The sequence below is a fragment of the Bos mutus genome, chromosome 4, assembly GCF_027580195.1.
Source record: "Bos mutus isolate GX-2022 chromosome 4, NWIPB_WYAK_1.1, whole genome shotgun sequence".
Lineage (NCBI taxonomy): Eukaryota > Metazoa > Chordata > Mammalia > Artiodactyla > Bovidae > Bos > Bos mutus.
In genome coordinates this window covers 463,383-484,503 of record NC_091620.1, presented here as the reverse complement: position 1 = coordinate 484,503, position 21,121 = coordinate 463,383, and the positions used below count along the sequence as shown (strand labels likewise).

General features: G+C 60.6%; 1 protein-coding gene across 1 annotated transcript; it reads right to left on the bottom strand.

Moving 5' to 3' along the window:
- Window positions 1-597: 597 nt before the first annotated feature.
- Window positions 598-19,044, bottom strand: NOS3 (nitric oxide synthase 3). Its single transcript, XM_070368883.1, has 26 exons — window positions 18,827-19,044; window positions 17,410-17,527; window positions 16,960-17,108; window positions 16,556-16,718; window positions 15,128-15,219; window positions 14,894-15,035; window positions 14,359-14,498; window positions 14,094-14,268; window positions 13,298-13,399; window positions 12,618-12,812; window positions 12,435-12,508; window positions 12,112-12,256; window positions 11,757-11,861; window positions 9,046-9,113; window positions 8,504-8,620; window positions 8,210-8,384; window positions 6,022-6,154; window positions 5,803-5,881; window positions 5,429-5,616; window positions 4,604-4,776; window positions 4,094-4,304; window positions 3,896-3,983; window positions 2,778-2,899; window positions 1,851-1,999; window positions 1,326-1,520; window positions 598-1,192 (listed from the first exon to the last, which is right to left on the bottom strand). The coding sequence occupies exons 1-26, from the start codon at window positions 18,982-18,984 to the stop codon at window positions 1,031-1,033; spliced, it is 3,618 nt and encodes a 1,205-aa protein (XP_070224984.1). The 5' UTR covers window positions 18,985-19,044; the 3' UTR covers window positions 598-1,030.
- Window positions 19,045-21,121: the final 2,077 nt, after the last annotated feature.

Sequence of the window (21,121 nt, the reverse complement as noted above, 5' to 3'; positions counted from 1 at the left end):
GAGGAGCTTCCCAAGGCCTCAGGAAACACGTCTTGGAGACAGTCCCCACGTGGAGGGGCTAAGGGACAACTGTCGGTCCTGGAGTGGTGGCCCGGGGAGAAGTTACCAAGTGACCTCATGCCGGTGGGCAGGGCCAAGGTAGAGGCCAAGCTACACATCAGGGAGCGATGGGGGACGGGACCTGAAAGGCAGTAGGTGCTCAGGTTCATCTGGCCCTTAGGTTCCCATGGGACTGGTGGAAGGGCATGGGGACTGTGAGCGGAAAAGACTAGAGGGGCCTGATGTGTTTGGAGTTCACGGCGGTGTGACGTCTGAGAAAGTGGCTGTGGCTCCTCTTGCTGTGGGGAACCAGCAGTCAAGTTTGCTCACGGCTGTGCTGCTCATCTTTGTGACCTTAGCCCTGGACTCCCCATGCCTGGCAGCCAGGGCTGTCCCTGCTTCTCGTCAAGAGCAGGGACGCCACACTGGAGAACTGCCTGCTCTTGGCTGGAAACCAGGTTTCTCCAGGGCAGGAGTCAGAGAGGAGCCTGTGGGACAGGACTCCTCCATCCAAGAGTTACCACCCCCACACCTTGTGCACAAGTTAAAAGACAAAGCTTGTCATTTTTCTGTAACTGTAATTGACAGCACTGGCTTAGGCATCTTAGTAGGTCTCCTAACTTCTGGTCCAGTCTCTTATGGTAAATCTTCAATAATAAATATTTGAATGATTTAGAGATCAGGTTTCAAGATAAGATACTTCCGGAGAGAGGCGAGGGGAATCTAAAATTCACCTAAACACCAAAGGGCTGACTGTAGGCTCTGGAATACCGCTGCTGGGAGGGGTCTTCCAGATGGACTTAGGGTGGGGAAACAGACCTAGAGATGAGAGGATGAGATAGTACAGGGAATCCCAACAGTCTCTGGGAAGTCACCTTGGGAGGGGAGGGAGAGGTGGCCGGTCCCGGTAAAGGCCAACAGGACAGCGGTAGAGCCATAGTGGAATGACAGCCCCTCTCTCCGGGAACTGCAGTGGGAAGCAAGAGGGGTCTCAGGGGCCGGGGGTGTCTGGGCCGGGCGGGTCGAAGGCCCAGGGCACCGCGCCCCGCAGATGCCGCTCCTGCAGGGAAAAGCTCTGGGTACGTATACGGCTTGTCACCTCCTGGGTGCGCAGCGTGAGGCCGAAAATGTCCTCGTGATAGCGTTGCTGATCCTGGGAGGGAAAGAGCGCGAAGGATCAAAACCCCGGTGGAAGTGTGGAGCGGAAGTCGGCCCTGCCCCCGCCCGACATGGCCCCGCCCCCGTCCGGGTCTGGCCCCGCCGGCCCCGCCCGCGCCCCTCCGCACCCGCAGCACGCCGATGACGTCGCCCGCCTCGTCCAGCTCCATGTCGCCCTCTGTCGCCAAGATGCGCTGCACCGTCTGCAGGACGCTGGTTGCCATAGTGACGTCGCCGCAGACAAACATGTGGCCCCGCTCGAGGCACAGCACGCGGTGCACCTCGGCAGCCAGCTCGGTTCTCAGGATGTCCTGTACGTAGGTCTGAAGGGGAGGCGGGATTAGGGGCGGACCCCTGCGGGGCCCGCGGAGTAAGGGCAGACCCCAGGGGAGCGAGGTGGGGCGGGCGGGTCTTGGGCGCGAAGAGATGCCCCGGGTGCCAGGTGGGGCCCAGGTGCGCGGGGCTGGGGTCTGGAGAGACGGAGCGGAGCCAGGGGCGGGGCTTGGGCGAGGGTGAGTGGGACCCAAAGGGAGCCCAACGAGTCAATCGGAGTGGGCCGGGCCGGCCTGGGTCTCAGAGCCCAGCTGGAGCGCACGGCGGTTCTTCCTCCCTCCCTAGCTTCGGGTTACCCCAGCACCCTCAGGGTCCCGCACCTTGGGGCTGTCAGGTTCCCGGGAGAAGGCGGTGAGGACGCGGCCAAACACCCCGCGCTCCTGGGCGTCCTGCACCTCGTCGCGGTAGAGATGGTCGAGTTGGGAGCACCGGCAGCCGAACACCAGGGTCATGGGGGCGGGCTGCAGCCCTGCGGGCATCACTGTGGCTTGAGAGCGCCCCCAAGCCCTCCTGGGGGACCCAGCTCCGGAGACACCTCCCACTGGCTTCCCTCACTCAGGCCGACAGCCCACCTTTTCCTGCAGAAACCACCACCCTCCACTCTTTGGCCTCTAGGAGAGGGATGTTTTCACAGAGAAGCCCAAAGTCACAGGAGGTGGTGACTTCCCTCTGGCGGGATGGCCAGTGGTGACACTGCTACAGCAGGGCCTTCTGACTCAGAATCCGTGCCCTTGGGACCATGTAACCCTGAGGCCTGAGACAACCAGCCGTCCCTGCTCGGACCCCACGTTCTCCCACACCTTCAGCTTCTGCACTCTGCGCCTTCCTCTTAGTCACGAGCCCCCTTTCTTTTGATCGGCCAGCTCCCCTGGGCACCCAGCGCCCAATCTGAACACCCGTCAGCTTCCTGGGATCTCAGACACACTTCATTGACCTCTGACACAGTCCAGAGTCCACCTGGGGCGTTTCCATCTTCTGAGTTCCAACCTTGTCTTCTCCAGGCTTCCAGGTTCCCTTTGTCCTTAATTCAATCCAACGCTACTTTGTGCTAGGCACCAGGAAGCCAGACCAACAGGGCACTGCTCTTGTCTCTAGGGGGTTCCCCCCACCCCCCGGTCTAATAAACTTCACCTTTGGAGACCTGTTTCTTGCCCTGTTTCCAGCCTTTCAGCGCCCTGCCCCTTGGTCCACCTAAATTGTGTGACTCCCTCCTGCCTTCCGGTCATTCCCTTGGGCCCCAGCCTCACCTTTGCTCTCAATGTCATGCAGCCTCTCCTGCCAAAATCCCCGGAAGGGGGCGATGCCAGTGCCAGGGCCCACGAGGATGCAGGGCACGTAGGGGTCAGGTGGCAGCCGGAAGGAGGGAGCCCTGGCCAAGACACCCTCCGTCAGGCCCTGTACCCCCAGACCCCCAACTCTTACCAACCTCGGCAGGGTGGAGAGGAGAACTTAACCTGTTTGGGTCTAGCTTATAGTGAGCATGGTGTGTTTAGTAAAAGAACTTTCCATATTGGCAGAGACTCTCTGGACCTGTAGTTTCTGGAGGTTGCGTCAAAGGAAGTAAAGCTCAAGTTTGAACTGAAGAACGTTTTGATGTCTCAGTTTAGGAGATATAGAAAGCATGGGGAAGGGAAGGGCAGACAGCCTTTTGGTTCATAATGGGTTCACTGAGTGTATTTGAAACCACAGCCTCAATATCAGCATTTGGTATGTGTTCACTAGATGGGCAGTTTATTTGTAATTTGGCCTGCTGGATGGGTTCGGGTCACTGGGCCTGGCTGTTGCATTCTGGGAACTCTTGCTTGTGCCACCTTAGGCCTCCAGCTCCTGGGTGCTGGATGGGGCAAGACTTCTGGACACAGCAGGGATGGAAGGGTGTCCTGAGATCCTTCCCTTTCCCTTGAGTCCTTAGTGACATTATGGTGAGCTAACTAGTTCTCCCCGGACTAAAGGCGGGTGGAGCACAGTTCCCAGGTGCCTGCCTGCCAACATCCGAGGGACCCCAGGGATGTAGGGAGGGACACAGTACACCTTCTAAAAGGGACGGCCTGCTGGGGTGGGATCCCAGCCTGTTCCTGGGAGCTGCAGCTTCAAGGTAGGACCTGAAGTCCGAATCAGTGAGAGGCCCAAAGCTAAGCCAGAGTTGTGAAGTGAGTGGCTTAACGGGATGCCCCTTCCTGGTTGGGTTAGGCGGGGCCTGCCTGCTCTCACTCACAGGCTCCACCAAGGCTTCTCCCCTTCCCCCTGTGCAGCCGGCCTGTCCATCTGTCCTCAGCCATCCGCGTGGCGCTCTGTCCATCCCAGCTTGGACAGACGCCCTCCTCTTCCCTGTGCCCTCCCCCGCGCCCCCACAGTGCTCACTCACCCCCTGATGAAGCAGGGCACGGGGTCTCCAGTCTTGAGCTGGCTCAGCCATGTGGAGCAGACCCCGTAGTGTAGGGGGCCCAGCCCATCTAGGGGGTGGGGAGGAGGGAGAGGGCCACCGGTGAGGGACCCGCACCCCCCCACGCCGCCCCGGGGGTCACTGCGGGGTCCCGGCCCCATCCCCCCTCCCCTGCCTCACCTTGGGTCCTGTACGCCAGCACGGCCACTGTGAGGTGGACCTCTCCGGGGTGGGCGCTGGGGGCCGAGCTGACAGAGTAGTACCGGGGCTGCAGCAGGGGCAGCTGGGTGAGGAGCAGCGGGGCGGGCAGCGCCACGGACGGGAACTGCTCCAGCACCTCCAGCAGCGTGGGGCAGCGGAACCACTTCCACTCCTCGTAGCGCCGGGGGTCCTGGCGGGGTGGGGGGCAGCAGTGAGCTTGGCACCTGCCTCCTGTCGACTCCCCTTCCTGACCCCCCTGAGCTGAGCCTCCTGGTAGGGGGCTTCTTGCTCCTCAGTTGGGGCCACAAACATTTCTCCAGCACCTTCCACGTGCCTCTTTAAGGCCGGAGAATTCAGAGATGAATAGGAACTCCAGAGTTGGGGGCAGACTTTCGCTGGAAGTCCCCCTCCCCGCAGCTCATCCTGTGTCAAGGGCCCCTGCTGCCCCACCGGGGGCAGGGGTTGGGGTAGGGGTGGGGGGCTCCCGACCTGACTGAGGGTCTCGAGCTCCTGCTGCTCGCTGGGTTCTTCGGCCAGGGTGCTGAGCAGTCGGAGAAGCCGGGGGCTGGGTGGGGAGGTGATGTCCAGGAAGAAGGTGAGAGCCTGGCGCAGCGTGCACGGGGGCAGCCGTGGGTCCCGCACCCAGCTGGGAGGAGGGCCGCCTGGGGGTGTGGGGGGCACGAAGAGACGCTCAGAGGATGGGGGCCACGCTGGGCCCGCCTTGTCCGGGGCGACGGCTGCTTCTCTGGGGAGGACGTGGGGGCTGACCACACCTTATGGTGTCATTGGACTCCTGGCCCTTGGACAGTGGTGGTGGGCCTGTCTGGGTATTCCTTGTGTGTGTATTCGAGGGCCCTGCTGGATTGGGTTGGTCTGGTTGTGTGCCTGTGTGCGTGTGTGTGTGTGTGTTCGAGGGCCCTGCTGGATTGGGTTGGTCTGGTTGTGTGTGTGTGTGTGTGTGTGTGTGTGTGTGTGTGTGTGTGTGTGTTTGAGGGCCCCTGCTGGATTGGGTTGGTCTGGGCCCCTGCCACTCCCCAACTCATCTTATTGTAACTCCAGGCCCGGGGGCAGCAGAAGGCAGAGCAGGCTAGACAGCTGGGGATGGGGACGGGCCCAGAGGGAGGGGTGGCCTTTTGTGGGGGCTCGGGGTGGGTTCTGAGAAAGGAGCTTCAATCCATGGAGATAGCACAGTGGCTGCGAGTGGGGGCTGCAGCAGCCTTCCATCGGGTCCTGACCCTGAGGGGACCCTGGGGCCAGAGGGATGGAGCGACCTTCGCTGGCCCCCCACCCCCCGCTCCCTAGACGGCCCCTCACCTGGGCTGCCTTTCTCCAGCTGCTCCACAGCCACAGACTCGGTGGGCGGTGGCGGGTCCTCCACGCGGCTCAGCAGCGCCTCCACGAGGCCCGGCCGGTTGGGCGGGCAGATGCCTATGTGGTCCCCCGGCTGGTACTGCAGCCCCTCCTGGCCTGCAGTGTCCAGGCGCACCAGGATGGTGGCCCGGCTGGGGTGGGGAGAGGGGGAAGTTACAGGAGGGCTGGGGGCGAGGAGGCGGGTGCTGGGGTCTGGGGAAGCGGGGGTGGGGGGTGCTGGGGTCTGGGGAAGCGGGGATGGGTGGGTGGGGGTGGGGGGTGCTGGGGTCTGGGGAAGCGGGGGTGGGTGGGTGGGGGTTGGGGGTGGCCCTCCTCACGTGGACTTGCTGCTTTGCAGATTTTCCACCGAGAGGACTGTGGCCTGAAACATCTTCCGTCTGTGCACGTGGATCAGGCCTGAGGAGTGAGGGGGTGGGGAGGGGAGCAGATAAGACTGAACCCGAGCCAGGGACTCAGGCCTGGCCCCCGAGTCAGTGGGTCCTGGGCCCCCCCGGAGCCCAGAGGGCCAGCAGGGTTGGGGTGACGTCAGGCCCCACCTGGCAGCAGCTGGAGGCCCTCGGCCTGGGTGCTCAGCCGGTACCTCTGGCGTTTCCAGCTTCGTTTGGGGCTGAAGATGTCCTGGGCGGCGGCCTTGGCCTCCTCCCCAACGCAGAACGTCTCACAGGAGGCCTGGGGGTGAGGTGAGTGTTGAGGACCAGCCGGAGCAGCAGGGAGCTCAGACGGGCTGGGCTGATGAAGGGCTTGTTGGATCCTTGCCACCTCCCCGAAACAGAGGCTGACGGCACCTTGTCCTTCAGCCCACTTGGTGCCGCTGTGCTGGCTACTATTTTGCATGTATTTGTGTCACACCCACTCAGTAGTTAACCTGGTGAGTGTTAATCTCGTGTTGCAAGAGGCACAGAACTCCTTGCACACAGTAAGTAGCCCTCAGCGAGGGCATCTGTGTGTTCAGACCCAAGGTCACGGTCTGATTCCTAGACTGAAAGTGAAAGAAAGTGAAGTTGCTCAGTCGTGTCTGACCCTCTGCGACCCCATGGACTGGAGCCTACCAGGCTTCTCCCAGGCTCCTCCTGCCATTGGGTATTCCAGGCAAGGATACTGGAGTGGGTTGCCATTTCCTTCTCCAGGGGATCTTCCTGACCCAGGGATCGAACCCAGATCTCCCACTTTGTAGGCAGCCGCTTTACCATCTGAGCCACTGGGGAAGCCCAGGGATTCCTAGACTAATAGCTTGCAAGCCTCCGTTTCCCAGTCTTTACACACCTCCTTAGAGTCTGCTGCAGATGAAATGAGAAGCTTAGGTAAAGCCCTTAAGTGGTCCTGGAGTGGGTGCAGAATGGGAGGGGTCTCTGGCTGGTCTGCACCGCACACCAGGGGCTGCAGGGGGGCGGGGCCTGGGGCAGGACCCTGGGAGGGTGTGTATCCTATTTGTTTCTGCTCAGGCGCAAGCCTGGCAAACCACTTAGCCTGTCCCTTAGCGTGAAACCTACGGCTCATCCAGGATTGGCTGCCGCCTCCCCTCCCACCCGTATCGCCAGTCCTGTTAATCTTTCTTTTGTGTGTGTAATGTCTTATATCTCTTCCTTCCTTCCTTGGCCCCCTCCCTTCCTTCCTATCCCGCTCTGCTCCCACCCTGGTCAGCTCAGAGCCTTCCTGCTTCTGTCTGGATGCCCCTCCCGTCAGCCCTGTGTTTCTAAGCGCTGTCCGCCAGCCTCATGCCTGCTCCCCGCCTTTTCTCCTCGAGCTCCCAGCTTCCTGTCCCTTCCCTTTGTCTGGATTCTTTACTCCTGTTTTCCATTCCCTCTTCTCCTCTCCAGCGAGGGCTTCCCTGGTGGCTCAGATGGTAAAGAATCTGCCTGCAATGCAGGAGACCTGGGTTCCATCCCCGGGTCAGGAAGATCCCCTGGAGAAGGGAATGGCTACCCACTCTTGAATTCTTGCCTGGGAAATCCCATGGAGAGAGGACCCTGGCGGGCTCCAGTCCATGGGGTTGCAAAGAGTCAGACACGACTGAGCGACTAACACTCTCCTCCCCAGCAAAGCCTCCATCTGTGCTGGCTGGCCCTCCCCACCCCTCCTCCTCGGCCATCAGTCCAGGCCTGCTGAGCTCAACCTTAGGAACCCTGGTGGGGCCAGCAGTGTCCTGAGCCGTGTCAGGACTGGGAGAAGGAACCCCCCGCCCCCAGCTCCAGGAGTGGTCCCCAGACCAGGCAGGGCTGCTCTGGAGGAAGTCCAGGCTGAGAAAGTCCCGCCTTGTTCTCCCCTAGCCCAGGAACCCCCTCCGGCCCAGGCACCACCCCAAGCCTGTCTGGCCCCTGACTTCCTGTAGTTTCGCAGCTTCAGCCCTTGCCTCTGTCTTCCCTTTTCCCTTCATCCTGCCCTGCACCCTCTCCCCTGCACCCTCTCCCCTGCACCCATCCGGGAGAGGGAGCGACTGTGCCTCTGTGCCTGCCCAAGGCAGCCGCCTGCCTGCTGGGGCCCTGGCTGCTGCTTCCGGCGCCGTCGGGGCCATGTCTATCATTACTACTCAGGACTCAGCCAGAAGGTCTGGCTGTGCAGTGGGGTGAAATATAAGGGTGGATTTTGGAGGAGCTGGAAGGGGCTGGAGAACCCAAAGAGTCAGGGCATTGGTGAGGCCCCAGCCTCCTCCATGTGGCAGGTCTGGGGGTGGATGGAAGGAGTCAGCATTGGAGTTGGAGGAGTGGCAGGAGTGGGGGAGCTCACCTGGAAGGCCGCCTTTGCCCAACCACGGAAGGCCTCTTCCTGGCCGCAGAGCTCATCGCCCTGGCCCAGCTGCAGCAGCCGCTCCCCTCCAAGCTCTTCCAGCCGGGTGTCCACCGCTCGCGCGAAGGCGCAGAAGTGGGGGTACGCCCGGGAGCCCAGTCCGAACACACAGAACCTGGGGTACCGGGAGCCGTCAGGGCAGATCCCCTCGTCCTCGCCCCTGGTGCCCAGGCAGCTCACCGCCCCCCACCCCCCCGCAACCAGCAGAGCCCCCCTCGCCAAGGCCCCCCGGACCTGAGGGTCCCCAGGGCCCCCGCGCTGTCTGTGTTGCTGGACTCCTTTCTCTTCCGCCGCCAGGAGGACACCAGCGGGTCTGAGCAGGAGACGCTGTTGAAGCGGATCTTGTAACTCCTGCAGGAGATGAGGGGACAAGGGTGTCACAGGGGAGGAGACCCATCTGGGCCTGAACACCGCCCGGGGGCAGCTTCAGGGGCTCTGCCTCCATGGTGCTGGGTGGGGGGCGGCTTGGTTTCCTGGCTAAGGGTCCACGTCCAGGGGTCCCTGAGCCCTAGGCCCCGCCTCCCCTCCTCTCTCTGCAGGAGACGGGCCCCTCAGAGTCCCAGGACTGAAAGTGGGTTCGTCACAAGCAAGAGGGTGTCCTGAGGCTGCGGCGAGGTGGGGGGGCTCAGGCCTGCGCTCAGCTTCCTCCAGCTTGTTGGGAGGCTGACTTGCAGCCCAGAGCCCTCTTTCCTTTTGTGTCTCCAAATGCCTCCCTTCCTCCCCCTTCCCTCACTCCTCCTCCCTTCCGCCCCACCCCAACCCCCGCCCCCGCTCACTTGTGCTGTTCCGGCCGCGGGGAGCTGTTGTAGGGCCCCGACATCTCCATCAGGGCAGCTGCAAAACTCTGGTGAGGGCAAGTGTTAGCATCATGATTAGTTTTGTTTTATTTCAGACTTACAGACGCTCATACTGCACTGGAGCAGTCCCTGTTACCATTAGTTATGATTTTAATTTTTAACTTGTTTTGAACAAAAACAAAAAGAGGTATGGGCTTTTGGAAAACATTACAGAAGTGTGTCAAGTAATAAAATAGAAACCCTACCCTTCTCTTCCCTCCAGTCTCATCCATCAGAGCAGGTGTACCACGGACAGCTGTTACACTTTCTAGCCCCTTTTTCATTGTGCTTAATATATGTCTGTATTTAAAGTTTATTTATTTATTTGGCCATGCCATGCAGTTTGTGGGATCTTAATTCCTCAACCAGGGGTTGAACCTAGGGTCCCCCAAGGTGAAGGCACCGTGTCCTAACCACTGGACTGCCAGGGAAGTCCCTAGTTTTCCTTTTGAGTGAAAATGGGACCATATTATGCTTACCTCCTTTTTGCCAATAACCTATCATGGGTGTCCTTCATGTCCACACACCAACACTGACCTCAGTCTTTTAAATGACAACCCAGCACCCCATCATTTGTAGGTACCATTACGTATGAGATCTCCCTCTGACAGGGACATCTGGATGGTCTACGAACAATGCTCAAACACTCATGTGTGCCTGCTTCCTTCTCTGCATATTTCAGGAGGGTAGTCCTTGGACGTGGACTTTCTGAGCCAGGATTTGAAAACTCAGTGGGTCATCAGATTGTCCTCCAGGATCCTGTCCACGCTGGAGGTGACCACTCCGTAATGTTTCAGCCAATTTCATAGGTGGAAAACAGCTCTCAGTCTCCCTGTGTTGTCCTGAACACTAGCGGCACTAACACCTTCTAGAAAGCTAAGCCGTTATCACGTGCTGCCATGGAAACAGCTTAGAACTACACATGCCAACCTTTGCACAGGAAAAAACAAACCACAGCAAGGCCATAACATCTCGGGATTCGCTGCAGATGCATTTAGGTGGTGGGTCTACAAGTTCTCCACAATTAACATGCGCTACTTTAATTTTATTTTCTGAACATTATCTTGAAGTATAATGTACCCACAGAAAAGCACCCATGTTATAAAACGCCCAGCTTTATAGCTTTTCACAAACTGAACCTACCTGTGTAGTCAGCATCCCATCAAGAAACGTCACCAGAGTCCTAGAAGTCACCAGGTCCCCACCTCCTGCCCTGGGGTCACCACCCGCTCTCCTGATTAAAACACCAGAGATGTGTCCTCCCTGTTTCTAAACTTGGTACAAAGTGAGTCTGATGGTCTGATTCTTCGTGTCTGGCTTCTTTCCCACTCGTACGTGATGTCTGAGATCATCTGTTTCGTTGTGTGTGGTTGTAATTTGTTCACCCTCGTTGCTGCATTGTGTTTGAATAGACCACGATATATTTTTCCCATTTATGACTGAGAGTCATTTGAATTGTTTCCAGTGCGGGGATACCATGAGGAGGCTGCTATTAATATTCTTGTTCATGTCGTTAGTAAATATATGCCATTTTCTATGGGGCAGATTCCTAGGTTTCCTCCATTAAAAAAAGAATTTGAGGTAAAAATGTACATACGTTGAAATGCACGGAATTTAAGGGTGCAGTTCAAATTGGTTTGGCCATTGGGCAGTTTCAAAGTTAGACATAGGTCTACCCAGTGACCCAACAGTTTCACTCCTAGGTATTTATCCAAGATAAATGAAAACATAAGGCCACAAAAGCCTCGTACAAAACTGTTCATAATAGCTTTATCCACAATACCAAGCGCTGGAAAACAGCCCAGGTGTCTGTCAGCAGGGGAGCAGAGAAATAAACTGTTCACGCCCCCGAGGTGGACAGGAATGAAGCACTGAATCGTCCAGCAGCGAGATAAGCCTCCAAAGTGGGGTGGGTGAAAGAAGCTAGACACCGCGTGCCCCCTTTCCGTGACCTTCTAACGCAGGCGACAGGAATCAGGACGGGGGTCGCCTTTGGTGGGGAGACTGGGAAGTGGATTGACTCGAGGAGTTGACTAGGGGCCTTTCTAAGTGCTGGTAATGTTCTCTGTCTCAATAGGATCGTGGGTCCCACGGATGCAAACATGACTCTCACTCTAGAAACAGCTGGTGAGTGTGTTTTCCTTTAGAAGCGAGGTCGGACGCAGGACCGAAGGGGCAGCGTGGTGGGGGAGAAGCCCTCTGGGCGTCCTGCTCTAGGGGACTTGAGGTGTAAGTGGGAAGACGTCTAAAAGCAGAAGCAGACAAGAGCTCCAGAAAGGAATGCAGCTGGGGGCTGCCGCGACCGGGAAGCAGGGAAGGCGAGGGCTAACAGTCAGTCATCTGGCCCGTGGGACTCTACTCCAGTTGGTTTCTTTCAAGATCCGTTCAGAAAGTGAGGTTACCTAATTTCTGTTAGCATCCGAGCAGTGGTCTTTTCTTTTGTTAAGAAAGGAAGAAAAGACAAAAAGCTGAGATCTCACTTTAGCTGCCGCCTTTCCCATCTGTCAATGCCTGACCAGTCAGGAAGTGCCTCCCAAGTGTGAAACGCTTGCTCTGATAGTGGAAGGGACTCGGACTCAGGGTGCTGCCCAGCCGCGCTCAGTTTTGAGTCTCCCTTATTGCCAGGTGCCCCCTTCCCTGGCAGGCCTCACCTCTCCATTCTCCGGGGGATCGCCATTCCCAAAGGTGCTGGTCACCACCAGCACCAGCGCCTCGTGCTCCAGGGACACCACGTCATACTCATCCATGCACAGGACCTGCAGGCAGGGAGAAGATGGAGTCCTGGGGACCCAGGCCCACTGCCCCGGTCTGTTTCACTCTAGTCCTCCTTGCAGGGCGAGGCTCAGGCCCTCACCTGATCCCTGAGTCCCTGAGGGTCCCGGACTCTTCGTGGGCCCTGACTGTGACCCTCTCCCGTCCTCCAGCGTGTGAATGAGGATAGGGCCAGGACACCCCACCACCACCACCACTTCTTTTCAGACCCTTGCCTGCTGGACTCAGCCCTACCCGGGGATCGAAGGCCTTCCGGAAGAGCCTCCCCAGCTGCTGAGCGTAGCTCTGGGCCCGGCCGGTCTCAGAGGCGTACAGGATGGTTGCTTTCACTCGCTTGGCCATCAGGGTGCCCATGAGTGAGGCAGAGATCTTCACCGCGCTGTGGGCGAGGAGGGGATGAAGGGGGTCCCAGGCGCACAGAGCCAAGGGCCTCCCCATAAGAGCAGGGTCTTGGTGGGTTTGCAGGGGTGGTGTGCCCAGACCACTGATGGGGGTGGGGCGGTCCCCTGGGGTGTGGGGGAAGGGCAGCCCCCCACCCGGCGGGGGGAGGCACCTACTTGGCCACTTCCTTAAAGGTCTTCTTCCTGGTGATGCCGGCGCCCTTGGTCGCGCTCCCTTTCCAGGGGTCTGGCTGTAGGGGGATGAGGAGGGGCGGGAGTGAGCGGGGAGAGGAGAGAAGAAAGGGAGGTCGGAGGCCCCTGGCGGAGTGGGCAGGAGCCCGTGGAGGGTGGGGTGGGTACCTGGTAGCGGAAGGCAGGGGACAGGATGTAGTTGACCATCTCCTGGTGGAAGACGGGCGTGAGGCTGCCTGAGATGGGGGGCACGATCCAGGCCCAGTCGGCGGGGCAGCCCCCCCTGGCCTTCTGCTCGTTGTCCAGGTGCTTCATGAAGGACACCGTGGCGGCGTGGTGGTCCACGATGGTCACCTTGGCGAGCTGGGGAGAGGGAGGGAAAGGGTGGGGCCAGGCTGAGGCCCAGCCCACAGACCCGCACTTCGGCCACTCACCCCAAACCTAACATGCACGGCCTTCCCGGAGCCAGTGTCACCCCTGCCTGGGGCACACGTGGTCCTGCTACCAAGTCAGCGGCAGAAGCAGCAGCTCTGAGCTCCGACGTCTGTGTGCCCACCTTGTCCCCAGCCCACACATCAAGATAGCCGAAGCTCTTGAGATCCCGCGGAAGTCCTCGGCAAACCCTAGTTTCCTCAAATTATAATACTCGATCCTAGAATTAGAGTTTGCAGAATCCAGTGGGTCCCCTAAAGTGCGAAGCCCGGAAGGCCCCCGGGGACCACAATTACGGGCATGTGCCAGTCGGCTGGGTTCCTGTACTGGGACCAGCGGCCTAGGTGCTCAGAGCCCACCATCTAAGTGCCTCCCTCTCTTCCAGTCCCACTCCTGGCTCGTCGGGGCCCGTGTACCTGAAAGCTGTGCAGCACAGCCAGGTTGATCTCCACGGCCGCCTTGTCCTTCCACAGGGACGAGGTGGTCCGTGTGTCGAGGTCCATGCAGACGGCCACATCCTGGGGGCAGGGGTGCCCGGCATCGGTTGGGATGGAGGTGGGGGAGGGTGGGCAGAGAACAGCTCTGTCTCTAACTCATGAGGGGAGGGAGTGTTGGTGCGTGGGTGGCCATCCGGAGGCCCGCCTGCTTCACTGGGGGCTGATTCATGTGCCTGCCTGCAAAGGCACCTCAGGGCAGAAAGGGACCCTGGCACCAGTGACTTGTCGGCCCCATTGATTTCTCATCTCTAAAATGGGTTTTAACATGTTTTACGTCAAAATACCCTTTGAGAGAGCTTCCCAGGCGGCACTAGTGGTAAAGAATCTGCCTGCCAATGCAGGAGACGTAAGAGATGCGGGTTCATTGCCTGGGTCAGGAAGATCCCCCGGAGAAGGGCATGGCAACCCACTTCAGTATTCTTGCCTGGAGAATCCCATGGACAGAGGAGGCTGGTGGGCTACAGTCCACGGGGTCACAATAATCAGACGCGACTGAGCGACTTAGGACACATGATGCACACTTGTGCTTTGAGAAACTGATGAAAGCTCCAGCCCCCATCCCCCGAAAAATAACTACATCTTCACACGTGGGAACCCCCTTTGCCCCAACCTTCGGTTCTAGTTCAGCAGGCAGGCTGGACCTGGCGTGTTCAGATTTCTCCCTGTTACTGACATCCGGCACATCCCCCCTAACCCCCGCCACACTGGTCCTCACCTCCAGGATATTGTAGCGGTGAGGGTCACACAGGTTCCGCGTGCCAATCTCCGTGCTCATGTACCAGCCGCTGAAGGGGGCCGCGGAGAACTCCAGACCCCCGATTTCCAGCAGCATGTTGGACACGGCCGGGAGGGCATACCATCGCAGGCCCAGGGCCGCGAACCACTCCAGTCTGGGGGCATCAGGGCGTGGGATCAGCCTCTGCAGAGCCTTACCCGCCTGGCCACCCCGCCTCCACCTGCCCCAGCCCCTCTGTGCTCACGTGGGGTGCTCCAGGGGCACTTCAAGGACCAGCTCGGGGGGCAGAACAAAGAGCTCTGGAGCCTCGTCTGGGGCCTGGAGCAGCAGGGGCAGCACGTCGAAGCGGCCGTTTCCGGGGGTCCAGCCGTGCTGGATGCAGAGCTGGGGGGAGAGGGGCAGGAGCGGGGTCTCGGGGGCCGAGCCTTGCAGTCTCCTCAGGGCCCCCTTCCTGCTTCGTCTCAGTGAGGTCTCCTCCCCCTGCTGCGCTGACCGCTCTTCTATTGGACCCTTCTGCCTCCTCCCAGAGTCCTCACTGGCTGGCTTTCCCTTCTCCTCTCCCCGTGCCCACCTCCGTGGTCTCCACGTTGGTGGGTCCTCCCATCTCCTCTCCCCGTGCCCACCTCCGTGATCTCCATGTTGGTGGGTCTCCCTTCTCCTCTCCCCGTGCCCACCTCTGTGATCTCCTCGTTGGCCAGGTCCCCCCTTCTCCTCTCCCTGTGCCCACCTCCGTGATCTCCTCGTTTGCTGGGTCCCCCTTCTCCTCTCCCTGTGCCCACCTCCGTGATCTCCACGTTGGCTGGGTCCCCACGCACAGAGCCATCCTGCTGTCTGTAGCCTGCGTAGCGCACCAGCTGGCTGTTCCAGATCCGGAAGTCTCCGCGGCCCGGGGCGCGCTGCGGGAACACTGTGATGGCCGAGCTGATAGGGGACGAGAGCTGGTTAGGGCCCGGGTCCATGGCTCGCGCTGGGGCAGGGTGGGGTCTCGAGCCGACAGGGAGGGAGGCACTCACCGAAGGTTGCCACGGTTGGTGGCGTACTTGATGTGGTTGCAGATGTAGGTGAACATCTCCTGTGCTGAGCTGCAGTCCCGGGCATCAAACACCTGAGCCATCCCAGCAGGGAGACAGGAGGGAGGTGTGGGTCTTGAGCAGCAGCCCCAGGAGAAAGGAGGGAAGTGGGGCAGGGACTGACAACCTTACCACAGCCCTTGAAGGCTGGCGGTGCCGAGAACTGTGAACTAGGGCTCTTTCTTCTCTGGGCAGCCTTCCTGACCCTTTGGCCCCACATCGATCCTTCCTGTCCTGCACCCCACACACCCAGCATAGCCTGGCCTATTCCTTATGCTGGCGAGTATCTCCCCATCCCTGTAGGCTGACTTGGTCCCTGGTACAGAGGAGGGACCCAGTCACTGCCAAACTGATCACTGGGGAAAGGCCACCACGTGGCCGTGAGGCCACCCGGGGTGTAGGTGGCGAGAGTTCCTTGTTTCTCACGGTGCTCAAGCAAAGGCGGGTGAGCCCGTTCCATCTTCTGACCCTCCTTGGGCACACAGATGATGGGAATGGGGGTGGCTGCAGTAGGCGGCCTCCGGGGACCCTGCCCATCCTGGCATTCTGATGCTAGGAGGAGCCATCCTAATTGGGGGGTGGAAGCCCCAGAGGCTGGGAGGTCTGATTCCTGCTTCAGGGAGGAGGGGACTCGTGTTGGTGACGGCGGCAGGCCTGGGGTCAAGGGTGGGTCAAATACAAAATCTCTGATGGATTCAGAGTTGAGCCGCAGCCTCGACCAACTTCCAGGGTTGTGCCAGAGTCAGACAGGACCGTTCTGATTTTATTTGGGACTCCTTTGGGATTTACAGGGCACATGGCTTCCTTCCAAATTCTCTGGTGTCCAGTTATTGCTAAGGAGGCCAAGGTCATGGACCCAGCTCCCCCATGGGTCAGGCTGTCCCAGTAACAAGGGCGGGCTGGCTGTGAGTCATGTGGCGGGCGTGTGGAGGAGGGTGTGGGCCAGAGGCTCCGGTGGGGTGGGGGGGGTGTGTGTGCTGGGAGGGAGCAGTGTTTGGGGTGAGGAGGCTGGGATGGGCAAGTGAGGGCCTTTTCTGGAAGATTCTGTTGCTCTGACAACCCCCCCCCCACTCCACCCCTGCCCCAGGGATCACTGCTCAGCTGTCCTCACCTACACAGTGCACCCCTCTGCCCATCTGGCTGTTTCTCCCCACCCAGCCAGGGCACTGCTGTGGGTCTTAACAACCAGCCGTTGGCTCCTGGGCTGAGGGCTCTCCTAGGATGCTAGTCTCTAGGGGGAATGGGCAGGGGTCTCCCCATTACTGGGACCACCCCCCATGCCCCAGGAAGCTTCGGGAGCTTGTCACACCCCTCTTTTTTCTCTTCCACATCCCCTGGCCCCCATACTGGGTGCCTGCCGGCCGGCCACACCTGCAGCTTCCCCCACTGGATGCGGCCCACGCAGCGGGGTGCGTTGCGCCAGGCCTGCTTGGCCCCGAACACCAGCTCGCTCTCTCGGAGGTGGTAGGTGCCCGTGGATGCCACCTCGGCCTCCACCTCCTGAAGCCGCTCCTCGTGAGCCTGGGAGCCGCTCCTAGGCAGGAAGAGGGGAGCAGGAGGAAGTCGTAGGCAGGGGAGGACCCCCCCCAGGCTCGGCAAGCGTTTTTTAGGGGGGTGCAGTGTTGGCGGGTGTTGAGCTCAGGACCCCCCCTCCCCCGTGTAGTATCAGGATGGGGGGAGGGAATGGGAGCTGCCTCGAGGGAAGTGTCACCCACTTCTTGGTCTCAGCAGGACCTGAGCCGTAGGACAAGGAGGGGCTCAGGGGAGGGTCTCACCTCTTGATGGAGCTGTAGTACTGGTTGATGAAGTCCCTGGCCTGGCTCAGCAGCTGCTCAGTGGGTGGAGGTCCCGGGGAGGGCCGGGTCTGCAGTTTCCGGGGCAACACCAGGGAGCCCAGGCAGCGCCTGGGAGTGCAGGGCCCGTCCTGGGTCGGTGGAGGAGAGCCAAGGTCAGGACCAGATCAGGGCTGATGGCGGGTTGAGGGGTATGGGGCTGGGGCCTGGAGGCAGAGTCTGGGATCCCAGGGAGGGCTGGGGGCTGTGGCTCCGAGCTAAGACTTTAGCAAACAGCCGGGAACAGCCGGGAGGTTGGGCTGGGTTAGGGTGGCTTGAGAATGAACAAAGTACCCCACCAGCGTGTCCCTCAGCCCCTCCGGTTCCTCCCGGACGGCGGGCCTCAGCCCTCTGGACCCTGACCTGGGACACAGGCAGGGCTCCAGGCCTTACCTGTTGGGACTGCGCGCACAGAGTGTCGTAGGTGATGCTCCCCAGCTCCCAGTTCTTCACGCGAGGGAACTTGGGCCCCTCCGGAGGCCGGGTCAGTGTGGGGCTGTTGGGAGCTGGGCTGGGTCACGAGAGAGAGAAGCATGGGACCCTCAAGGAGTGTCCCAGAGACCTCTCTGGCCGCGTCAGGAGCCCCGTGACTCGTTTCTTGCCACATGCTTTCTCACCTTTCCTCACAGCACCCACTATGGCTTTAGGAGGTGGGTGGTATCGTCCCCTGCCTCCCCTGGGGGTACAGATGAGCGATCTGAGGCTCAGAGGACGTCAAGATTGTCCAGGGGCTGAACTGCCCCTTCTATACCCAGGCCCACCTCACATCCACCCTGGATTCTCAGCCAGACCCGGAGCCATGGGGGCTGTGGCGCTGGGATCCCGAGGCCCTGGCGCAAGGCTGGTCCTGGTCCCCACGGCCTCCTCTGGACATCCTCCCGGAGGCTGACATGAGCCCTTGCTGGCCTGGAGGGGGATGAGCCTAAGGAAGCCCCGGCGGAGACTCCTGGCCCAGATTTCCCTCCAGTTCACGCCCCTCCTGACAGTGGCTGCAGTGTGTGTGTGAAGGGAAGCCTAACGGGCCTTATCACTTCCTCCCAGAGCCGCTGGCCCAGCCTCGAGGAGGAAGGGAGGACCTCGGGGCTCGGAGCGCCCGGTGCTCAGGGCCTCTGGCCCCTAGCCCTTCCCCGCAGAGCCACCTGCCTGGCCTGGCACCCTACCTGGTCCTTGTCCCCAGGGACCTCTGCCCTGGAGGTGGGTGGTGGGAGCAGGGTGGCCCTGCTGGGGGCCGGGGCTGCAGGCTGAGTTTTGGGGTTGATGGCCAGTGGGATGAGGGGTCTGCAGGAGGGGAAGGGGGACCTGGCTGCCCTGTGCTCTCAGTTCTTCCCAAGGCTCTCAGTCTCTCCCCCATGGCCTCAGTCCCTCACCCTCTCTCTCCCCAGCTCCTTTCCATTCCCGTTAAATCGTCACGGCTGTGTGTGAAGTCTTGCCGTAAACCAGCAACTCAGAACAACCCCGTAGGGGTAAAGGACCGCTCGGTCCATATTTGATATAAACGGAGGTTCAGAGAGGTTAAGTAAGTTGTTTCGAGTCACACAGCTCTTGGTAGCTGAGCTGCCCTCAAACCCTGGCCACTCGCACCTGCTACGCTGGCAGCCTCACCCTCAGCTTTCACCTGCTGCTTGCTGGCCCCGATTCGGGTCTCTGGTCTGAGCCTCCTTGGTGATCTGTCTGCACCGAGAGCCTTTGGCATCTGCCACCTGGCTCTCTGGAGTGGGAAGCAGGCTCCAACCCTCCCCAGCCCAGCCTGCAGGCCTCGACGGCCGTGCCCCAACCCTGCCACCTGTGCCCCAGCCTCCGTGGCCCTCACCTGTGGTCTGGCGCGTGCGGGGTGGCGGGTGCGGGGGCCCGGCTGGGCTCAGGTGCCGGGGAGGCTGGGCCCTGCTTGCCGCATAGCCCGAGGCCCAGCCCCAGCCCCAGGCCGCAGGGGGGCCCGGGCTCCTGGCCCACACTCTTCAAGTTGCCCATGTCGCTGGGGCGGACGGGTGGCCTCCGTCTGCTCTGTGGCTCCCAGCAGAGCTTCGGGCCTTTTCCTTAGGAAGGGGAGGGGGCGGTAGGAGGGGGCCCTCGCCCCGCCCCGTCCCTCATACACACAATGGGACAGGAACTAGCCCGGCCGGGAGGCTCCAGAGCCTCGGCTCCATGCCCGCTGGCCCAGAGGGTGGAGCGCCAGACGCCTGGGTTCCGCTCTGAGAAGGAGGGTGATAAGGGGGAACCCAGGTGTCTGGCAGAACCCTGGGGCCAGAGCGCAGGGACTGGGGTGAAGTGGGATGGCGGGGTGGGCTAGCCAGAGTGCCCGAAAGAACCCTGCGGGGGTGTCTGACCAGAGGGGAGGCCTTCCACCTCGCCCTTGCTGGCCTCACCCTGAGGCGTCAAGCAGAAGGTGGGCACTGTGGCCGCAGCAGGTGACAACAAGTCCCTTGCTCTCAGTGACCACAGGGACTGCTAGGGTTACCCCAGGGCTCTGCTTGACCACCTTGCCGACATCTAAGCACTCCTGGACTCCTACTGTTGAGTCCTTTCGGGTTCCTGGGGATACAGGCCCAGCAAGGGCACTCTGACCCTTTGTCCTTGGGTCTGGCATTAGGGTATTCCATTCCCTCCCGGCCCCTATTTCCTGGAACCCCCGCCCCACCCCGCCACCCCCTGTGACTCAAGTTGGGGGACACAAAAGGGCAGGAAGCTGCGATCCAGGGCCTCCACCCCCCACCCTGTCATCCAGTGACGCATGCTTCCCCAGGGGGTGGGGGTGGGGGGTAGGTCAGCAGATAGACCCAGCGGTCAGGGCTGAGGCAGGGACTGCCCACTGGGGAGACCATGGATCCCTGGTAAGCGTGTGGGGTGAGGGAAACTACGATTCCCAGAATGCAGGTGGTGTACTCAGACACTCCTCAGGCACCATGAGCCATAGTGCATGCTGGGTTTTGTAGTTCTAAGCCATCTAGGGGCTGGAGAAGGGCCGTAAGCTGGGGCTTCAGCATCTACAGGGGTTCCAGCCTCATGGATCTGAGACCACGCAGACCAAGAGAAACTGCGAGAAAGAAACAGAAGTTGAGCGACTGGGATGGGCAGAGACCGGGAGAGGCAGACAGGCAGACAAACAAACATGTAGATTTGTGTTGGCTGAGCTCCTTCGAAAAGCAGTGGAAGATATGATGGGTGCGGGCCTGCGTGGGGGGCGAGCAGGCGGACCAACCGGAAGGAACGGGCTGTGCTGCGAGTTCTGGGGTCACACCAAGAAGGTGGGGTCTGCCGGTCTGCAGGGAAGAGGGTGAGGGGGCCCTTGTATGCCTGGACAAGCCTGACCTCCTGGGCTCCCAGAAACTTTGCTGCCCCTCCCTCAGCCAGGGGGCAGGTGAGATTCAGAAGTATGAGACCTGTGTTCAACTGGGCCTGTTCCCCCCCCACCGCCACCCCTCCGCTGGCCCTGAAACCCGAGGCCCCACCCCACTTGCCACCGGAGGCAGGAGACGGGGTCCAGGCCCCTACCTCTCAGACATTCTCCCCACCACGGCAGAAACAGATGGACCCCATTTCTGGCTCCCATGTAGCCACCACCTACAATGCACATGACTGAAAATGACTCCTTTTTCCAGATGCCAGCTAACAGCTGTGACTGGCCTCCCCAGGGACAAAGCGGCAACGAACCGCAGATGCTGAAGTCATTACGACCTCTCGCCTGCAGCCCTGGCCACAGCCCTTCCCTGTGGACTCCTGACCTCGAGGTCTCCCCTCCCATCTGCGCTCCACACTGCCGCCAGATCCACCTCAAAGTCAGGGCCGACCTCATGCTTTGACCCTTCCTGAAACCTTCAACCCAAGGTTGACACACTGACCCCGGGCCTCAATTCCCCTCCTGTGCCACTCACAACCCTCTGTTCTAGACAACGGGCTTCCACACAGTTTCCAAACAGTCCTTGTGACCTCCTGCCCCCGGGCCCTTGCTTTCGCCATCTTCATGCCCTCTCCCTTGGCCCTCCGACTAAGGGAGATCTTTCTTTTCCTTCCTCGTGGCCCAGCCGTGGCTGCCCCGGAGGCATCCTGCCCGGGGAGGACCTGCGACAGGAAGAGCAGGTGTGATGACCTGAGACTGCCCAGCACCCAG

What these genes read in the sequence shown, in the direction of transcription:
- NOS3 (XM_070368883.1), bottom strand. Translation starts at nt 18,984, where the DNA reads ATGGGCAACTTGAAGAGTGTGGGCCAGGAGCCCGGGCCCCCCTGCGGC. An exon ending in GTGCCCCTGGAGCACCCCAC is followed by an intron (nt 14,269 to 14,358) that starts GTGAGCACAGAG and finishes TGATGCCCCCAG; the next exon opens with ACTGGAGTGGTTCGCGGCCC. An exon ending in CCCCTGCCTTCCGCTACCAG is followed by an intron (nt 12,509 to 12,617) that starts GTACCCACCCCA and finishes ATCCCCCTACAG; the next exon opens with CCAGACCCCTGGAAAGGGAG.